The sequence below is a fragment of the Aphis gossypii genome, chromosome X (genome assembly GCF_020184175.1).
Source record: "Aphis gossypii isolate Hap1 chromosome X, ASM2018417v2, whole genome shotgun sequence".
NCBI lineage: Eukaryota > Metazoa > Arthropoda > Insecta > Hemiptera > Aphididae > Aphis > Aphis gossypii.
The window spans coordinates 20,062,008-20,082,477 of NC_065533.1; the positions used below are offsets into that span (position 1 = coordinate 20,062,008).

At 26.7% G+C, this 20,470-nt stretch overlaps 1 protein-coding gene and 1 long non-coding RNA gene across 2 annotated transcripts in view; one reads left to right on the forward strand and one right to left on the reverse strand.

Annotated features, from left to right (window-relative positions):
• LOC114129640 (limbic system-associated membrane protein-like) overlaps positions 1-20,470 on the reverse strand; it is a 516,827-nt gene that overhangs the window by 70,612 nt on the left and 425,745 nt on the right. The window contains exon 3 of the mRNA XM_027994441.2: positions 9,845-10,045. Coding sequence (XP_027850242.2) covers positions 9,845-10,045 — 201 coding nt within the window. The remainder of the gene's footprint in view (positions 1-9,844; positions 10,046-20,470) is intronic.
• Positions 18,116-19,953, forward strand: LOC126551588 (uncharacterized). Its single transcript, XR_007605513.1, has 3 exons — positions 18,116-18,441; positions 18,525-18,683; positions 19,634-19,953. It is a non-coding gene; the product is annotated as an uncharacterized LOC126551588 (long non-coding RNA).

Consider the following 20,470-nt stretch of genomic DNA (forward strand, 5'->3'; position numbering starts at 1 on the left):
TAATTGTACGTAATATATGGTTTTAGATTTTGAACGAAGTGATGAATGTATTGATTTTACAATGATGTGTGTTTTTTTTGTGTTTGTATAACTAGTCGAAATAATGTTTCAATTTCAAACTTTGAGGGTGGTTTCTGATGGAAAAGTGAATATCCTTGATGCATCATCGAGGTAAAAAGTAAACATTTTCCAACAGTTTTCAAAAAAATTGAGAAAAATAAAAAAAAATACGGAAAAATGGGAATTTTTACGAAATATGTCAAAATCACGAAAACTTGCAAGTAATTTTTTGGTTGAAAAATCATAAAATTTGTTGTGTTTATAACTAAGGATCGAAAATACAACACTAAGTTTTCCATAAGTTTTCCTTCAAGTATAAGTATAAGTTTTCAAGTAAACTTGACGCATCATTATAGGAAAAATTTTAAGTTTGTTAGAATTTTAAATTTTTACTAAATAGCGTAACAACAACGATTTATCTCAAAAATTTTTAAATATTTGTTATTATTCAAAAAGTATAAGTCGTAGATTCTTGAAAATTTCACCATTTATTTAGATTGGCTTTTTCTTTACATGATTTGATTTTCAAAATATTTTGACTTTTTTTGAGCTATTTATAGACAGTTGAAATTTTAAATTTTTCCAAGAATGTTTTTTTTGAAGTGTGGAATTTTGTGGAGTCAAAATACTTGAAAAATTAATACAAAGTTCCTCATAAGTTATTATTATGGTGATACATTTTTTTAAAAAATACATATGCACAATTTTTTTTATTAGCATTTGAAGTTCAAGTATTGACAAAAATTCGTCAAAATCATGAATATTTGCAAATTATTTTGTAGATATAATTCATAAAAGTTTTTGTATAATTAGCTAAGAGTTGAAAATTTAATACAAGATTTTCCATAAGTTTAGCTTACAATAATTAAAAAGAACTTAAATGTTGGTGTATTTAGGCCATTAAAACATAAACCACCTTTTTCACCAACCACTGGAAATTATACTTAGGCTGACAAATCATCTTCATTCAGAATCATTGTTCGTATACAATGATAACTATCATTGGATTCAAATTTAACACTCTTATAATATATAAAAGTGATCTACACGGCACCTAATGTACAGAAGAGCGGTACCCACTTACCCGTTTTTTTTTTTAATTACAAATTAAATTAATTGTATTAGTTACATGCGTGTACCTACTTATACAATATTTTAAATAAATGTATTGTTATAATTAAACAGACTATTACTCAGTATTCTATATTCAAACAAATATTGCATTAAGATCATAATAATATGTTTATTTTTAAATTAAGGAATCTTAACAGTAATTGATGAATAGCGTGAAATAAATAGGTGCCTAATTGTCTAACATTATATTTTATTCTATCAACATTTTGGAAGTAATAATAAAATATGTTGTACTAGAGTTATACAAATGTGACGAATTGTAAATGTTTAGAATTATTTGAAAAAGAGTATCGATGTAATATTATTATTACAATTTTATAAACGACAGGTTTTTTTTGAAAATTAAAGTACCTAATCCATTATCTGTAGAGCTTGTGAGTGGTTGACAATAGTGTAACATATAATAATAATAATAATAATAATTCAATTTTTAGCAAATACGACTCTCGACCCTTGTGTTGAAGTATCTCAACCCGGCCCTTTCGTTGTTGTTATTGTGGTTGTTGTACAAGTGAACAATCCACCTTTACGAGTTCCTCCATATGACAAGAATCGTCAGAGAACTCTCGTGTATCGGCGGGGGAGTTTTTCGATATTAAAACCGGTGACCTCGACCGGAAATAAATTATAAGGGTGGACGCGGGTGCAACAATAACGAGAAATACCAAAAACCCATAACTGTCGATAGATGTAGTAGTCAGTTGCAGTAGTGTTGTGTATAGCGGAAACTGAGGGGGATATAAAGGCCAACGAGAGAAAAAAAAATGATATAATATGACGGTGGAGATGCTAAGATGTTAGGTGGACGGGGAGAAGAGAAAAAAGGGATAATATGAATAGATACACACACACACATACTGGCACACCATTATATATAAATGTACCTATGTATAAAACATAAATGTGCGTATATAGTATATACATACATATTTGTTGCGCTTCTATTACTACGTGTGTACTGTTGTGTACGAGGCTCAGACATAGGAAACGAATAAATCAATTATGCACACACGAATGAACCGTGTTAGAGGCTATAAAACAACAACTGGCCGTTATAAATTCGTATATATAAACATACACAAAAATAATGAAAAAAAATATGAAAGTTTTGACCATTGGATGTTGATGCAAAAGAAACTTTTAAAGTAGCACCTATGCGTATATGATATACGCATAGTTATATATCGTATACACATATCTAGGTATCTAAATTAATCTCAATACCCATATATAACCGTTAACCGTTGTATTAGGGTGATGTGAGGAAATCCAATAGTTTTCTATAGTGATAATTAAAAGATATGTGTTTTAACAATGCAATTTTAGTATTGTAATTTTAAAATTATTAAGTAATAATATTAAATAAAATAATTAATAATTTAATATAAGAAGAATATAGATATTATATGCGATACACGTATATTATAAATACATGGTTCTGGCTTTTGAAAACACTTGGTGCTTCTTTTACGTTGTAAAAATATTTTTGGTCGAGATTGATATGAAAAGTGTCAGAGAATATTGATGCTATTGCAAAGGAATCAGAAAAATATACCAAGAATTTCAAAACAAACTAAAAATACGATAGGATACACTTTAAGTAAAACTTTCCAATGTCAATTCAATGAATTTAGAACGAAACTTTGATAATTTTCTAAAAAAATGTGTTCATATGTATTATTGGATATTGTATTATTGTTAAAGTATTTTTAGAATTGATCAGGCTTTACATTTAAAGAATGATTTAAAGTTCCATCTTGTTTTATTTTCCACCACAGTAGACTTATTTGTTGAAGCTTTTTATAAATATAAAGTGCAGTTCTAAATAAATATAAGTTATAGGTATTCATTTCCAATATCGAATAATTTAATGTATATTATAGTATATGGACATTACAACTGGTAACTGATAATTTTTTTTACTATGATTTATATGTTTTATCGTGTGTTTCAGTCATAATAGATTTCCTAACTAATTTATTTTTTCTGTTAATGTTATGTTTGAAAATTGTTTCAAAAAATGAACTTATACAATTATACAGTACTATAAGAGTATTTGAAAATAATCTAACCAGAACAAGTTATATAATCTGCATTTTTCACAACTTAATTTTTTTACTAAAATAACAAAAAATAAGTATAGCATAAATCTATTTGAATTTTAACAAAATTGCATATTAAAACGTAAAATAAGATATTCTTTATTAATAAAACTATAAATTATTGTCATTAAAATGTCATCGATGTCAAAAAATTTGAAATAAATACATTTTTTTTCTTTTTTTTCATAACTTTTTCTTAGTTATTTGAAATTTCCAAATGGACGAAATTGGATTTTTAAATGAAAAATAACTAAAATTAAAGAAGTATAATATTTTTTTCTGTTACAATTTTTAAATTGTTTATAATATTGTATTATAGTATATATTAAATATATTTAACTAAAAAGATCTCATTTTTGTCATGCATATTTTATTTTTTTATTTATAATAAAATGTTTAAAATATTTAGACTAACTTTAAGCTATGAACACATGGCTTTGAACTTATTTACATCGTTTTAAATACTTGAAATTGACTTAAAAGGATTTAAAAATAATATATGTATTATAATATTATAATATTTTTTTATAATTAATAAAATAATGTGTGCTATGTTTTTGTCAAAAATTGGAGATTAACATACTACGGATTAATAATTGAAAAACAAATTGCTTTTAATAATATAAATAAAATATTCTGTTTTAGCTAAAATAGTTATTCATGTAAAACGATTTCTAAAATTCAATTATAACACAGTATATAATACAGTGATACTAGTGGTATATATTATAAGTTCAAAGATGAGTTTTGCTCGAAACCTATAATTGAGAAGAGTGATTTTTTTATGTATAGTTTCCGATAAGATTACGAGTAATTTGTTCACCATACTATTTAAAATCATATGTATTTGATCTTAATTATCTTATTCACACATCTGAAAAATACGATAATCTATAGTAATATGAAGGTAGTCACATATTTGTTTAATTTTCTTCGATTTTTTTTTTTTATTGAAAAACAGGAGTAATTTTTAGTTTTTGTAATAAAAGTAGGCCTGAATTAATATAGTTCTTAAGAATTCAAACATACATTACGTGTATATAATTTATACATTTAATGTTATAATTCAGTTAATTAATTAATTAAAAACTAAATGCATGTCACATAAATACTTTATAATACAGAAAAAATCTATTTTATGCACGAGTGTAACCGCATATTTTTATTCATGATGACCCAATTTATCCGTCTTTTGTTAATTATTGTTTAATTTGCTATTAAACACGTTTCTATTCTATTTTGTTCCAAACAATATAATAATGAGTAGTATCATACAATAAAAAGTTGCCTTCAAACAAAAGGTAGAATAAAAGCCACATTTCTGTTACCGACAAAAAAAAAAAAAAACAAAACAGAAAATAAAATGTTGTTAAAAATATTTAAGGTTCGAATTAACGTCTAAATTTGTAAAAAAAAGCGGAGTTTAAAATCTATACATTAAAATATTATCTAATAATGTATTAATAGTACTTAAAGTCTTAAATATAAATATAATCATCCATCGGTTATAGGATTAAAGTATATTGATTACGGTAATTTATAAATATATTATGTTAAACTGTACTCTCTTTAGATTAAATACAAATATTTGGAGTAAGCGAACTCAAAGCCAACAAAATTTAAAAACCTTTTTAAATAAACATTTCTTTAATTATAAATTAAAGTAAGTTTTTATTTTAATTTATGATATCTTGAAGCAGTTTTTAAATATAATTGTATGAATATTTAACTCATTGTATTGTTAAAAATTAATACTACGTACTATTTTAATTAAAATATTAATATAAATAAAAAAAGAATATATTCATAAAAAATTAATCCAGGTAAGATTATATATTAAAAGCTCGAAAAATTTCCGCTCAAAGTATTTTAAGTCGAATCACAAGAATCTGGATTTTCCCATCTTCAGGTAACTGAATAATTGTGCTATAATTTAAATTTTTACTACTCTTGTGAAAGAGCTCAGTTTTTTTTTCATTTGGAACAGACATTAGTTTAACATATAAATTGTCAAATATTAATATTAAAATAAAGCGAATGTAGTAGTTATTTTGGATAAAAAACGAAGAAGACCATAAAAAAATGTAATTATGATGACGATTTGTAATATTTTATTTTTGAGATATTGTAATAAATTTATTCAAAGTTTTCGTATATTTTACGTTTCACTTTTATTTATATGGATTATATACTTTTGATATAATTCAATTTATTATTAATTATATTTTCTTTTTAAATATTGTTAAGAATAAAATATGTTAATAAAATGAATAAAATGTACCTAACTTTAATACACACAGTATTTAAATATTTACATATTATTTTATAATCTATATTTTATTTATATATAATATAAATAATGTTTGTTTATGAGTCCTTTATAGAGTTGACAATTACTTGACTATCTTCAATAAAAGTTATATTAATAGATTTCTTGAAACTCTGAGCATTTCTAACTTGTTTTTTAAACTCTTATATTGATATAGAGTGGATCATACTTTTATTTAGTTTCGGCTCATAATCAAATATTTTTTGTTTATTTAAATTGTCGCCATTGGTTACTGATTATATTATTATTACGATTGGTAAAAATAAAATATTCGTAAATATATTTAAAAAAATAAACGAACAAATAAATAAAAATGTTAAAATCAAAAACTTATGAATACAATGATTACTTTTATGATTAGTAATCATGATTTTGTTTTCTCATTAGTTCTGGACATAATTTTGATACAAACACATAAATACGAGTACCAGTATTAACGATATTGAATTTACGTTGGATTTTGAATATTGGTCGTATTTTTTTTCAGTTTTTTTGTATTTTTGTCAAAAATATGTACGGAACAAAGAAGTAGAAAATTATAAAATTAACATTTTAATTGTGTTTGAATTATAGGTACGTTTCAACTGAAGCAAAATGGAAAAATTTAGAAAAATAGATAAATTTTAACCTAGTAAAATTGGTTATAAGCTAGTATCATACAAAATTATGTGTGTGGTTGAAATTTTAAAATGTTGATTACATTAATGTTTAATCTAAACAAAATATTGTCAAAATCGAGTAAATGATATTTTTTGTTTTTTTTTCTCATTCAAGCGTTTTAGATTTGATAGTAAAACTTTGAAAACAAGTTTACACTCAGCAGAAAGTTATTCCGGGAGATGGTTAGTTGTATATTCGATTGTCACACCTTCCCCTCCAAATCCATGGCTTTTGATAGTTTCAAAAGTAATGTTGCCCAAAGAAATACGTCCACACAGCAATGACAGCCAAATATTGAATTATACATTTAACATTCTACTTGACCATATCGAGTATAGAACAAATACAAAATATACAGTATACTGATAAGTATATACAAACTAGGAAATCGAAATATAATAAATGCATTTTAAACCAAATGGTCACAACTTGTTTTCATAATGTAGAGCAATTTATTAGATGTGATATTTATTTTCCATCGTTTTTCAGATTATTATCAATAAATATACACTGATTACGTTTCTCATTATAGTTATTTACAATACTAGTTTCATTGTATCAAAAAAAAAAAAAAAAATATATATATACTCAAACGAATAGTGTAAGTGTGTACTGTGTACAGCATAAGAGGATTTCGTACTCTTAAGGGATGTTGAAAAACTGGACAAAAGAACAGATTCGCTAAGGGTGAAAGGGTGGTTGAGCGTAAAAGGTGTTCGGCATATTATATATATCCTTTCACCTTCGTTATATATTATCTACACACGATCACATAAACCGTACAGCCTACGTATTTTCAGACTAACGAGGACAATACTAAAGACTAATAACTATGCACACACATAATCACTAATTGAAAGTGTATTATGATTCATGGTGTTTGGTTTTATAGTTAAGTTTACTGTTTTTGTTTTGTTTGAAAATTATTTTTTAGAATTTCAATATCACATTTTTATCGAAATAAAACATACTTAAATATATTTTAAAAGAATAACCACTATACAGGTATGTTGTTTTATTTTAACTTTTAATTTTATACAGTTCAATTACACGAACTATTTTAAATTGTACTCTTTGAGAAAAAAAAATTGTTTCCATTTCATCTCTGTAGACTGTTTAGAAAATATTTATCTATTGAGTCATGAATTCAAGTTCTACGAACTAAAGCAGTGCCCTTCAACAGTGATTTTCTATAATTAATAATTAATGCAACCTTAATGTTACTTCCATATAGGTTGAAGTAGTTTTGACTCGTTGTAAATCGTATTTATATTTTAAAACTGTAATAAAAACTAGTTATTGCAAAATTATTGTTTTATCAGATAATTGTTTCCTATGCTGGTTTATGAAAACGATTACATTATACATACATTTATCGCTCTAAAATATTACGGTAACATGCGCCACATTGTACCATGTTTTACAAATGGACTTTAATCTATGTAAATGGAACGTATAACCAAAATGTTTCTGGCCGCAATGGCCATCATTCAATTCACCACGAATATCAGGTTTCTGTAAATTCGTTGAATTATACTTTATTTCTACTTCCAATGTATTGTTTTCTGCTTCATAAATTCTATGCTATTTATTTCTGTAATATTTTTTTTACTCCACTGGAAAAAAAAAATAATACCTGTACCATCCAACAGATGTTGACTATACTATTACTATTGTAGTCTAAGATTTATTATAAAACACCCAAAACGTGACATGATTTACTTAGATGTTTCTTTTGTGACATTTTCGAAAACTTAATGTCAATACTACACTATGTACGGATATTATTTACCATTGACGTTTTCTTTATTTTCGGTTTATTATTTTATCAAATTTAACAATGATTTGTCAGAAAATAAATATCAATTTTGGACACTTATACAATTCTGTTACAACCATCAGTATGAAAAGTAACAATGTAATTATTCGATAATAAATTATTTGATCATTATTCAAATTGAAATATTATCCCCGCTTAATTTTGGGAAACTAAGAAAGTTATATGGAGAAAAATTATTATAATCATTAGTATGCACAATTATTATAATTATTTAAAACTGTAATTGTTACAATTTATTTTTAGATTTTATGCTTTTACATTGTTCATTGCAGATCCTTTAAATTTAGTAAGCAAGACACTACCTGCAGTAATAAAATAAACTAAATGAAATAATAACATCAAAAGTTAAATGGTTTTATAATTCTTTATCAAAATTAATTAATTTTTAATAAAAAAATAAAAACGCATACATTTTTATTTTAGAACTTATTATAACCAGAGAGCCGTGTTCTATATATTTCATAGAATTGACAAAAATAAATTAACAAATTATGTAATTATGTAAAGCACTTAAAACTTAATAAAGGTTATTATTTTTTTTTTTAAATGAAATGTACATAGAATAAAGAAATACAATTGTATAGCAAAACCAAGAAAAATAAATAATGCTTTTGTTTAATCGACCATTTACATAAAAATTAATAATAATTAAGTATTTCTTATAGTATTATTGTTTATGATGTTCTTGATAATAGAAAAAACATTATGATATTTTATTTAGGAAGAGTTTAAAGAGTTTAATAAGACAAGTACTGTTGTTGGTCGTGCATAATACAATTGTAACAAACATAATGGGCACCGATTAATATTAATATTAATTGTAAACTCTTCAATACAATGATTCCCCTACTTCTGCCACAGTGGCGTTAGTATAACTAGTATTTTGATTTTTCTTAACAGTTATGAAATTGTTAAAATTCATAAAAAAAAAAAATACGGTTACACGGCATGTTAGGTAGGCAAATTCGTTACACTCCGGTTGTGGATATTGTATTTTTATTAATATTATGCACATTGCACAGTGCACACTCTTACGGTGTATTGTATTCGTCAGTGCGGTGTTTGAGTCCAAACAACTTACCATGATAATAAATATCCATGCAACCTAATTTAAGTTACATCTACATTAACGCGTGTAAAAATGTGTTTTTGGACAGAGTAAAAAAATATTATATACATTAATAAGTTTTAAAAAAATGTCACATTAATTTCGCAGTTAATAATGGTCAATGATAGTATCATAATCTATAAAAAATATTGATTCATGATTGCGCAGTTTTAATTAAAAACTGTTCTTTTTCGCATCGCATAATTGATTAATTTATTTTAACTATTTACTTATCATTCAGTAATAAATGTTGCGTTATAATTTTTTTCCACAACACAACACAAAAAAAATAAAAACTAAATTTTTCAATCCGACAAATTAAATCATGAACATTATTGGGTTATTAATTGATTCCAAACGTGAAAGATAATAATATTATAATGTTTAAACAAAAACTTTAAAATTTATTCAATTCATCCGAGGAAAATAATTGAATTACTATTGTGAAAGTAAATTTATCTTATTCGAAAAAACTTTTTTACGTTTACTGACAAAAATTGTTCACTATTTGTAGGTACGTTTTTAATTAATTTTATTGGTTTAAGATTGTGTTCATTATTATTCATCGTATTACAAGTAAACGAAGGCAATAAGAAAATGTTTTTACTTACTGAGTATTTGCAGTGTGTGTTTTAATTCTACTGGTTCAAGTGTGCCAATCTGACATATGTAATTTCCAGCATCGTTGACTTGAACATTTCGGATCTCCAAGTTGTATCCTTCGACGATTCGGATACGTTCTTCTGGGGTCACCTTGGTGGTACCAGCTGTCAAAATTGCTATTCCTTTTTTCCAAGCTAACACAAAGTTTTCTGAAAAATATAAATTAGTAATTAACTATAAATTGCTTTAAGTTATACAAATATTATGTTCTAATACTACACGGTATACAGTGAACAATATTCATTAGATTAATATTGTTATGATAATGTCCGAATTATTTTATGTCATGTTCAAAAAAAAAAAAAAAAAAATAATAAGATAACTTTAAAACAATAAAATTTAAAACTATCAAAACTACGTTTTTTTTTTTTTTGTAGAATTTTTTAAAAATCCACAATATAATTTTTTTGAGTTATTTTAGTGACAATTTTTCTAAATTAAACGTATTCTAGTTCAGTGCGTAGTGTTTTTGGTTAATTGTAATGATAAAGTATTTTATAATTTATCATATTAATCAGTATCGTGAATCAAAATTTAAATAAAAATGTTAAAATAAGCAAAAGTATGTTTAATAGTAACAAGTTAAATATGTATTGCACGATATTATGCATATTATATGGCATGAAACGTAATCGAAAACATTTGGACGTAGATACCGTAAAAAATTTAATCTTATTAATTCGTTCTTCAAAATATAATGTAAATATATTTCCTAGGCTCTGGCTTAATATAATACACCACTTAATAATATTTAATTTTAATTCGAAGTCTTAGAATATTATTAAAAAGTTTCTAAAAAAGTCTCAACGACGGGCAACGTATATAAAATAATAAAATGCACATATTCGCAGCAAATAAAAGTACTTAATAAAATATGATGTACCAAAAGTGATGTATATATTATACCTACGGAAAAATAATTATTAAATATTCATGTCCAATTACTATTTAGACATACTCTACACGCGTGGTCTCGGAAAATAAAACTATGTGCTTGTTATCCGTAGGTATTTTATTAAAATATAAATTTTTAAGTATAATTAATAAAAAAAATCGTACTACTATAATAATATGTAGAGTGGTACAATATTATATTGTACAATTTTAAATGTATGGTACACTATGTTTATAATAAGTGATATTTTAATAATATAAAATGTCAACCATCAAATAGTTATATCTGGATCACTGCATAACTACAAATTATCCAAGGACCCATAATAGAGTACATTAACATTTCTAAACCCTATTCAATACAGTAGAGTTTAAATGAATGAAAACGCGAAATGTTCATTTCGCTGCTGCAAATTAAACTAACCAATCCAAAGAACGGCAAAGTTATGCAACCCATTACGATTCCATTATAATATAACTATTTATATTTAGACATTTTAATAATTAACAGTTAACCATTCAATGTCCATAAAATAATACATTTAAACTTATCGCATAGTATATTGTAAGTATAAAAAAATAATAATCTTATGTAATTGGTTATTCAAAACCAAACTGTAGCTGCGGTTAATTGATTTCAGCAAAATCAGGTAGGTATTAATTCATAAGCAACTATCAACAGCCATTCGTCAACTCTCATGATATTTCATAATAAAACAAATTTGAAAAATATCTACCAAAGGATTTGATTTTTGTTTAAAACGGAAATATATTAGATGAATAACTACTAAATATACGGTTCTTGGCAAATAATTTCACTGTATGACACGTGTGTTAAAATAGGATGTTACGCCCTAAATCAATAATGTTTTAGAGTACCTACATTACTGTAATCCTCACGTTAACCAAAAGGAGTTGTAGGTTGTATACAGATTTTGGTGCTATCATTAAAATTCAATACTATTCATGATCATTTTTAAAAATAGCAAATTGTAACGCAAAGATTAACCTATGCCGTCTAGACCTAATCTTATACAATTACAAAGATGTATAGAATGATGTTTATAAAAATTGCCCCTGTCAAGCTGATTAATTGCTTTTTGTCCGATGTTTCGAAATGGAGAAACTCGACAGTCCAGAATAATGAAGCATTCTGCTGAAAACGAGAATTACAAATAAAACAACCTCCTTCATTGTACTACATGGTTTTTGAAATGAGAGCAAGTCCATGTTTCAGTGGTTTTCACGTACAACTAATTTTAAAGCGAAGATTTAAAACTAAAATATAGTATCAGTTGATAAACAGAAAATAAAGAAAAAATTGTTTAAATAATTTTTATTTTTTCTCTTCTAAAATTCGATTTTATAAAATAATTATAATGTATACTGCTTTGTCCAATATTATAATTATAATTTTTAAAATTTACACGATAAATTATTTATTTTAATTGTAGAACTACAATAGTACTCATTACAATAATAGCGTGTTCACAACAAAAATAAAGTAAAATAAGAATTGAATGATTTTTAAATTTTAATTTAAAACATCGAAGTAATTAAAATGTTTAAATTTGTTCTGCATTAAAATCTTGAGTAGTAAATATTTTAGTAATCAAAAATTAAAATATTGTATTTTTTAGTATTTCTAAGTAAGAACATAAATGGTTATATGATATTATGAGTTTAAAAGTTAAAACACCCTCTGATTTAATGGCTCCTCTGATTAGCATTTTGTAGTAATTAAATCATAGAAACCATTATCATTGGTTATATATTTATTATTTTTAAGTAATCTATCCAAATTATTGAATGAAAAAATATTATTGTATATTTTTTACAAAATTCAAAGAAATATAGTTTTTTTTTTAAATTTAATTTTAATAACACATATGAATATATTATTATATCTTTATACTCGTATATAAAATAAAAATAATTATAATATTAAATAATAAATATAAGTACATAATTGTTAAAATTAATATTTTCATCGCTTTACTTTAAAATATAAAAGTTCTACTTTTGATCTCTATAGTTTATTTGAAAAAATAATTTATAATTACAAAAGCCATCATTAATTGAACTGTTCTTATTGACGTGCGTAAAACCAACACTTATAATTTATACACGAATAAGTCTTTAGGTTTTTTATAGTAAATAGCCTACACGCAAACGTACGTATATTCTTATTGAAAATGTTTTCAACCAGCAGTAGGTATATTTTTGAAGATAGCGTCTATCTATTTAGGTCCATGAAAATAATACAACTGGAAAGTGCATTGATCTGTTCTAATTCTGACTAGAAAAAGAAAAAAACCGTTTTAATCTTATTGGACAATAGACTTCAGTTACGGGACATTTGTCAGACGATGGGATTGCAATTACGCACTATGCAGCCAACTCTGTAAGTCTTGCATTGTTTCAGATATCTTAGATTACCGTTATACTCGTGATCAATAAGTTGTAGCTCATAATATCGTCCATTCTTAAATTCATCGACCCCCAAGATGCACACTAGCACTAATACACGGTAATCACGTTGTTCTTTATGACCAACTTATTCATCTGGATTTCGTATGTATTTCAAAGGATACGGGCTACAAATACTTCTTGATCATGCATAAAGCATTTCATTAATACGCGCCAATACATATTATACTCCTTAATTTGTCTTTTATATACGCTACAGTTGTACTATTTTCTTTAAAAATACCAAAAAGTTTCTCTAGATATCTTAAAGTTATCTTTGAATTTTTTAACAATAAAAATAGGTAAATCAAAAAATGAAACATTTTTTAAATGTTGTGCTTATTGACGTTCGTGAAAAGCCAAATTAGAATTTATTATTGTTTAAATGAAGAATTCATATTTTCAGTAAGAAAAGTGTATTGATTTTCCAATTGTATTATATAATATTATAGTATTTATCTATTTTACTTATATTATCGAATAGTTTATCTATACACATATGTTTTTTTTTTCATATAGCACTACTTTATGGTTTTTTTTATTGTTCACATAACGTTTGGTTTTGTGTAACTTCTTTTAAAATTTAATATATAAACTCATTTTTTATAATATTACATCATGCGAACAAATTGAATTCAAAATGTATCTTACTTATTAGTAAAGTTATTACGTCTGAAAGTAAAATCAATTTACCGCATAGAATATAAATGCATTTTAAATAATGACACGATTGCACATCCGGTCAGTGATCGACTGTATCTGTATTTTATATTTATGTACTCTGTTACTTTTCCATTGATTTTATATTCAATCAATTAGTAATTTAAAGCTTATATTATAATATAAATTCCAGTTAATTCTATAGACACATTACAGAAACAGGTATTTTAAAAGCGCTGAAGCATTGATATAATATTATTCTCATTATTTTGTAAAAACCACACGGTTTATAACGAAAATAAATTAGTTAGGTTAGTTAATTAATTATAAGGATGATATAGGCCCATTTTAATTTATATTCATTTTAGAACAAATATATGGATTAAGAATATCATATTTATTCAAGAAGCTTATATATAGACGTGAAGTCTATTTTTTAGTTCATAACGAAGATTATTATTGTAATTTGTTATTTGAAATAAATTAAATAGACATTTTAATCTCATGTAATGCCAAGTTCAATCATTATCATAACAATTTTTGATATTTAAAATGTTGAAAGCATCTATATTTAAAAATTGAATTATCGAAACATAATAATATCGCATATACATTTAATGAATAAAAACAACAATGGTAATGTTATTATTAATTTAAATGTTATTTGATATAAAAATACTATACTCTCTCTGTATAGTAAAATAAATGAAAAGGACTTTTATAAATACATTTTTTTTTTTTTTTTTTAAACACGATATGTGTAATAAATATTGCTAGGAATCATCTTTCAGACACGATAATATTCAATTTCAAATTTAATTATGATAAAACATTTGCTGCTACTCGTATGGACCACTCAAAAAAATGCCACGCCCCAAACAGTTAAATATAAATATTACATACACTTCGTGTAAGGAATGCCCGCTTTTTCACATTTTTAAATTCGATTATTTAAATTGTCTAAATGAAAATAATTTTCTTTTTCCATATATATATGTATATTGTAGGAACTATAAGTATATTTTATCTCAAATTACAGTAAAATTCGAACAAAGATTAACAAAATAGAGTTTTCAGGTATTTTAAACACTCGTGTAATATTAGATGTGAAAAATATTTCTAGGAATTTTTTTTTTTTTTTAAAGTTCTAATAGATTTTATATTAATATAGTGTGCTATGTAAGGTTAATGAAAAAAAAACTATTTCAAACATTTTTTCTGGTAACATTTATAAGAATTTCTTAGTGTATACGAAACCAAATTAAAATTAAAATCCTACAAATTTATACGACATATGTGGTATATCTGGTAATATGAAACTTTTATGCTAATAATTAAATAGTGTTTCATCAATTATTATTTATTATTCTAATCTCTAAAAATAAAAGTAAATACCTATTACTTACAGCGTTCAAATAATATCTGATTGAAATATTTAATTAATAGCAAATGACCAAGAATCACTATAGGTAATAATTGAAAATTAATAATTGTATGTGAAAATAATGAATATCCACGAAATCGTAAAATATTGAAATTCTAAGTTGCAGGTTTTTCTTTATATTTTCAAAATGATTTTAAATATAACTGACAATGTGTTTTACATGAACAATATTAACAAAGTATGTGTAGCATAATTGATAATTAGGTATCGAATAAACAAAAAAGTAAAATAATTATTAATTTACAGTACCTACCTACTCGAGCACTGAGTATTCAAAAGTATCTCGCAAATTATTAATATAAACAATAAAAAAAATCGACCGTTTTAAAAATACGTTTCGTGTTAATTAATAATTATTATCGCATATAATGTCATTACGTTAGCAGCTAAGATGTTATCGAATTTGTTTTTTCTATAGACGTTCAAATTGAGTTATACTTTTCCGACGGCACCTAATAGCTTTACCATCAATCGTAACTACAGTAGTTGTAATTTATGTTCAGGTATAGATATAATTTTATATAGCGAACACCGGAACCGGTCAATTAGAGTGGATAATAATATAAGGCGAAGTATATATTATATATATATTATACATTATACAAGCGACCCTTTCCAGGAAATATCGTGTTCCTCCTATTTCGAACGGCCTTTGGTGTTTCGCTTACGGATTTAATTTAGCGCTTATTATTACATTGTTGTATTATAAATTATAATGACGCGGCACGCGTCTCGTAAACCAAGAAGCAGTAGGTCGAAGCATATCCGGACCCAGATAGAGAGAGAGAAGAAAACGCAAAAAACACGGACTCGAGGAGCGATATAGCTTAACAAAACCCGGTCTCGGATAACGATAATAATAATAATAATGTCCACGGCGACGTGCGTACAATGATATTATTAAATGCGTATCTCAAAGGCAAGAAAAAAAATAAATAAAAAACCATTCTCACGGTGGTTTTAATTTCATTAAGAGCACCACCACCGCGGCTGGCACGTTACATTATCATTACAGGAGCAGAATTGTTTTACAGCCGTCGTCGTCGGTCTGACTGAGGACCGAGCGCACGGCGTGTCGGTGGCTAAACGAACTCGGTCGTATTATTATTATTATTATACAACGGGAAAGATTTACACGCTTACCTAATACTTTTAAACGATATCGCGTGTTCGGTGCCTATTAATGAAATGATATACGACAGCGGCTGCAAAGCAGGGTCGGCGATACCTCGAGAGGCCAGAAAGTCCGCAAGTTTTTTTCTCCCTATCGCGTTAATGACGCTACTGGGCCGGTGTGGGTGACGGGGCTCGCTCACACTATATTATATAGACTTAACGCCGACGTACTCGGACTGGAGAAAAACCATCAACCTTGGACACGCGTATATTTTCGTTTGTCCGGTCTCGATACCGTTTTCAATTAGTATATATATTTCGGTCCCATTACGAAGCGCATTTCACACACCATTATAATGTACATTATATGAATGTATTATTTTTATGCGTTCGGCCAAAATGATAAGACGTTTCGTTTTGTCGTTATTTATTACAGACTGCGCGATGTTGTCTTGAAAACAAACAAAAAAAAAAAAAAATATGGCTTACGAGTATGTTGTTATATTATACGTACGGACTGGCGTGGCGAGCGGCCAATAAACTGCTGTAATAAACCCTAAACAATAATATGCCGAATCATAGTACCGCAATACAGAGTATATGGTACGACGTACGGTTGTCTGACGCAAAAAAGAAAAGGAAAAGGAAAATCATCCATTCAATCGCCTTCGCCAACCTATGAGCTTTTCTTCACGATACCTACCCCATCCTACCGTGTACGACTAGTGATATTATAATATATAATAATATTATATTGTTGTTATGACCATCTTTACTGGGATGTATCACAACAGAGCGCAGCGGTAGCCCCAGTGGGCGCACTCGATATTTACTTTATTCTAAAAGGGGATGAATAAAGCATTATAACGTGTATGACCATTATAGAGAAAAGTTACCGATATCTACAAAAAAAAAAAAAGCTGTTATGAACTTGTTGTAAGCAAGAAGTAACAAGTATACGCACTAACGGAAAAGGAAAAGACTTTTTTTCCTGGCGCTATGTTGTACAACATCGCATGCTTTTTTACCACTTTTCGAGTATTCCACGAGAATGTATAAGTATGTGCGTGTAGAACGCATCTTGTAAAAAATAACGTTAGAGCAAAAATAAAAAGTAAATATCACGATTCGTGTATTTATTTTACATCGGAGTTGGGGTACGTTGAAGGATATTTCATAATGATATAGCATAAAGCTTCACATTTATGGTAGGAAAAAAAGCTAACGACACAACGCCAAAATTCTATTGCAGTATAATCGTAATAATAATATAATCAAATACGTATAAGACCACGATCGCATTCGCGGTGTGATATTAAGGGTTGCCCGTGTGGCGCGTGATAGCTACGCAAAATCCAGCTAGTAGATTAACCATTAGAAATGATTTTCGGTTATCAAGAAACGAATCCTATCGCAGAAACAGAAGACAATAATAATAATAATAATAATAATTTAATGACGGGCGTACAGGCCCAGCCTCCGGCGTTATTATTGCTGTAACAGCTCACGGGCCGTAATCAGCGCGGGTGCGAGTGAAACCGAATTATATATTGTCCGCCGTAGCGATAAAAATAAATAATACGATAATACTAATAATAATAATAATAATAATGTTAATATAAAGTAGGTTGGTATAGGAACGAGCGAATGTTAATAATAATAATACGGCCGACGCGGTTGTGGCGGCGGTGTATCCACTATCCATTACCGCCGACGGTAAACAGTCTTTATTGTGCGGCGTGCGACCTGCCGAGAATTTACAATGTTCGCCAAATAGCTCCAGCAGCGGTCGAACGCGAGAAACATACCTATACTCTGTTCATCGGCGATAATGGACTAGACGAAAAGCTTAACAAAATCGTGCCTACCGTTTTATTTTCGTACGACTGCAGGGCGGTTGTAGACAAAAAATACGATAGCGCAGCAGTCTGCTGCAGAGACAAAACAAACCTGAAATAACCAGTAAATCATCTGAACTCAATCCACCCACCTGCAGTGTAAAAAATATAGTAAAATTCGTAGTTATTTAAATGAAACGTTTTCAGTTAATACGATTTACAATTAGAGCTAATATTAAGTTATTGATTTGGGCTATTATGAGAAACCAAAAACAAGCTCTACTCAAAGACCGCAGACGTTTCGCCACTGTATTATAGCTATAGTGCGTGGGCAATATTATGTTATATCAAAGTAACCGCGTTAAGGTATGTTTGAGAAATAACTATTTATAGCGATGAACTTACAAGCTAGGTGTTTACTACTGCATTAATCAACGTATTTTCCAATATGTATACAGGATTATTTGCCAAGAATGTTCAATCCCCCATTTTTTTTTTTTATAAAACAGTTATTCAAAATCCTATTTTTAGAATTTGAAAATAATGCTGATGTATCAAAGTTCAAATGAGTAGTTTTTAATAATTATGTGTACTGAGGATAATCGGATATAAAAAGATATAAAAGATGTATGGTGATTTGAAAAAATTAGTAATTAATATTAATCTATCAACATATTGTTTGTTTTGTAAAAATTATCCAAGTACAATAAACACTGGATCCGATATTACATTTATTTTATATTTTTGTACAACTATTTTTAAGGGCTATTTTTCGTAGAATCAATATTTTAATAACTGAAATGCTACTCGTTCGTATTTTGAAATACATTTAAAATAGAATTTGGTAAATCAGCATTTTCAATCCAACTATCTGTACGCGAAATAATTTAAATAAAAAAAAATTGGAATTTCATTTAAAGAAAACAGAAGTTTGTATTTCATAAGAATACTCCTTAAGTATAAAAAAAAGCTCGATAATTTGAAAATATGGCACTTAAGTAGGTATTATTAAAAATTTTAAAACTAAATTTTGAATAAATGTATTAGCAAAAAATGGGGGTGAGCATACTTGGTGAATCACTGTTTGTATAAAATATGTACCTACTGCTAATTCAAAACCATGCTCAGAAAATTATAAATATATAATATATCGTACAATTGTAATATATTTTGTTATCACCTCGCCGACATACCTATAGGTTATAATACATATGTTTTGTTTCTTAGCCGTATTATATTTTGATTGCATTACCTTTTATACCATCGTTTGATAACAATAAACTCTATGGTTCTGTCGATTTTCGACAAATATTTAGTTACCAAAAGTAAATATCGTCAATAGTCCTGTATGCCACGGCATCGAATCAAAGACAATAAGAACAAAAGAACCAAGCAAGATTTGCAACGCTGTATAAGCTATAAATAAATAATAGCATCAAATACAAGTAAACATTGTCAAATGTACGAACTTTCAAACCAAAGATAATTGCGCATAAAAAAAAAATTAAAATAAACGATGACATTGAAAACGAACTCGTTGCAACGTTCTGTGAATATTTATAATAATACTATGCTATATATTAGTGAAACTGCAGGGGTGCGATAATAATGAAAAACATTTAGGTGAAATTTTTATAGTGCCAACCTAGTATACCCTTTTTAGTATGCCTACCTTCTTTTTACTTTTTATGCCAACAATATTATCAATCATTTTGAAGTCGTGACCCCCTATTATTACGTTTTGGTAATTTTAGCGCTAAAAAGTTGTAACAAATTGTTATGATTATTATAGTTTTAAAATTAAAATAACAACTAGTTGATAAATTAACGATTGATTTATAATAATTTATACTAAATTTTAAAGATCTAATATAACATAAGTCAATAAGACAAATTTTACAACAAAAAGATTTAACCTTATATAATAATAATATATTATAATATTTACGTTCAAGTTTACAATTTAGTTTTAATTTCGGAGATCTTATAAAAATGTGTAGTTATTTCCAAAGTTGAGAATTATTGCTGCTTCGTGTCAAGACTTCGACTTAATACTGGTATGATCAGACACGGCGAGATTTATTGACAAAATACAATATGGTCGTGAAATTGTTTTATTTTGAAAACGTACAATGGGCGGGGTGAAAAATAAT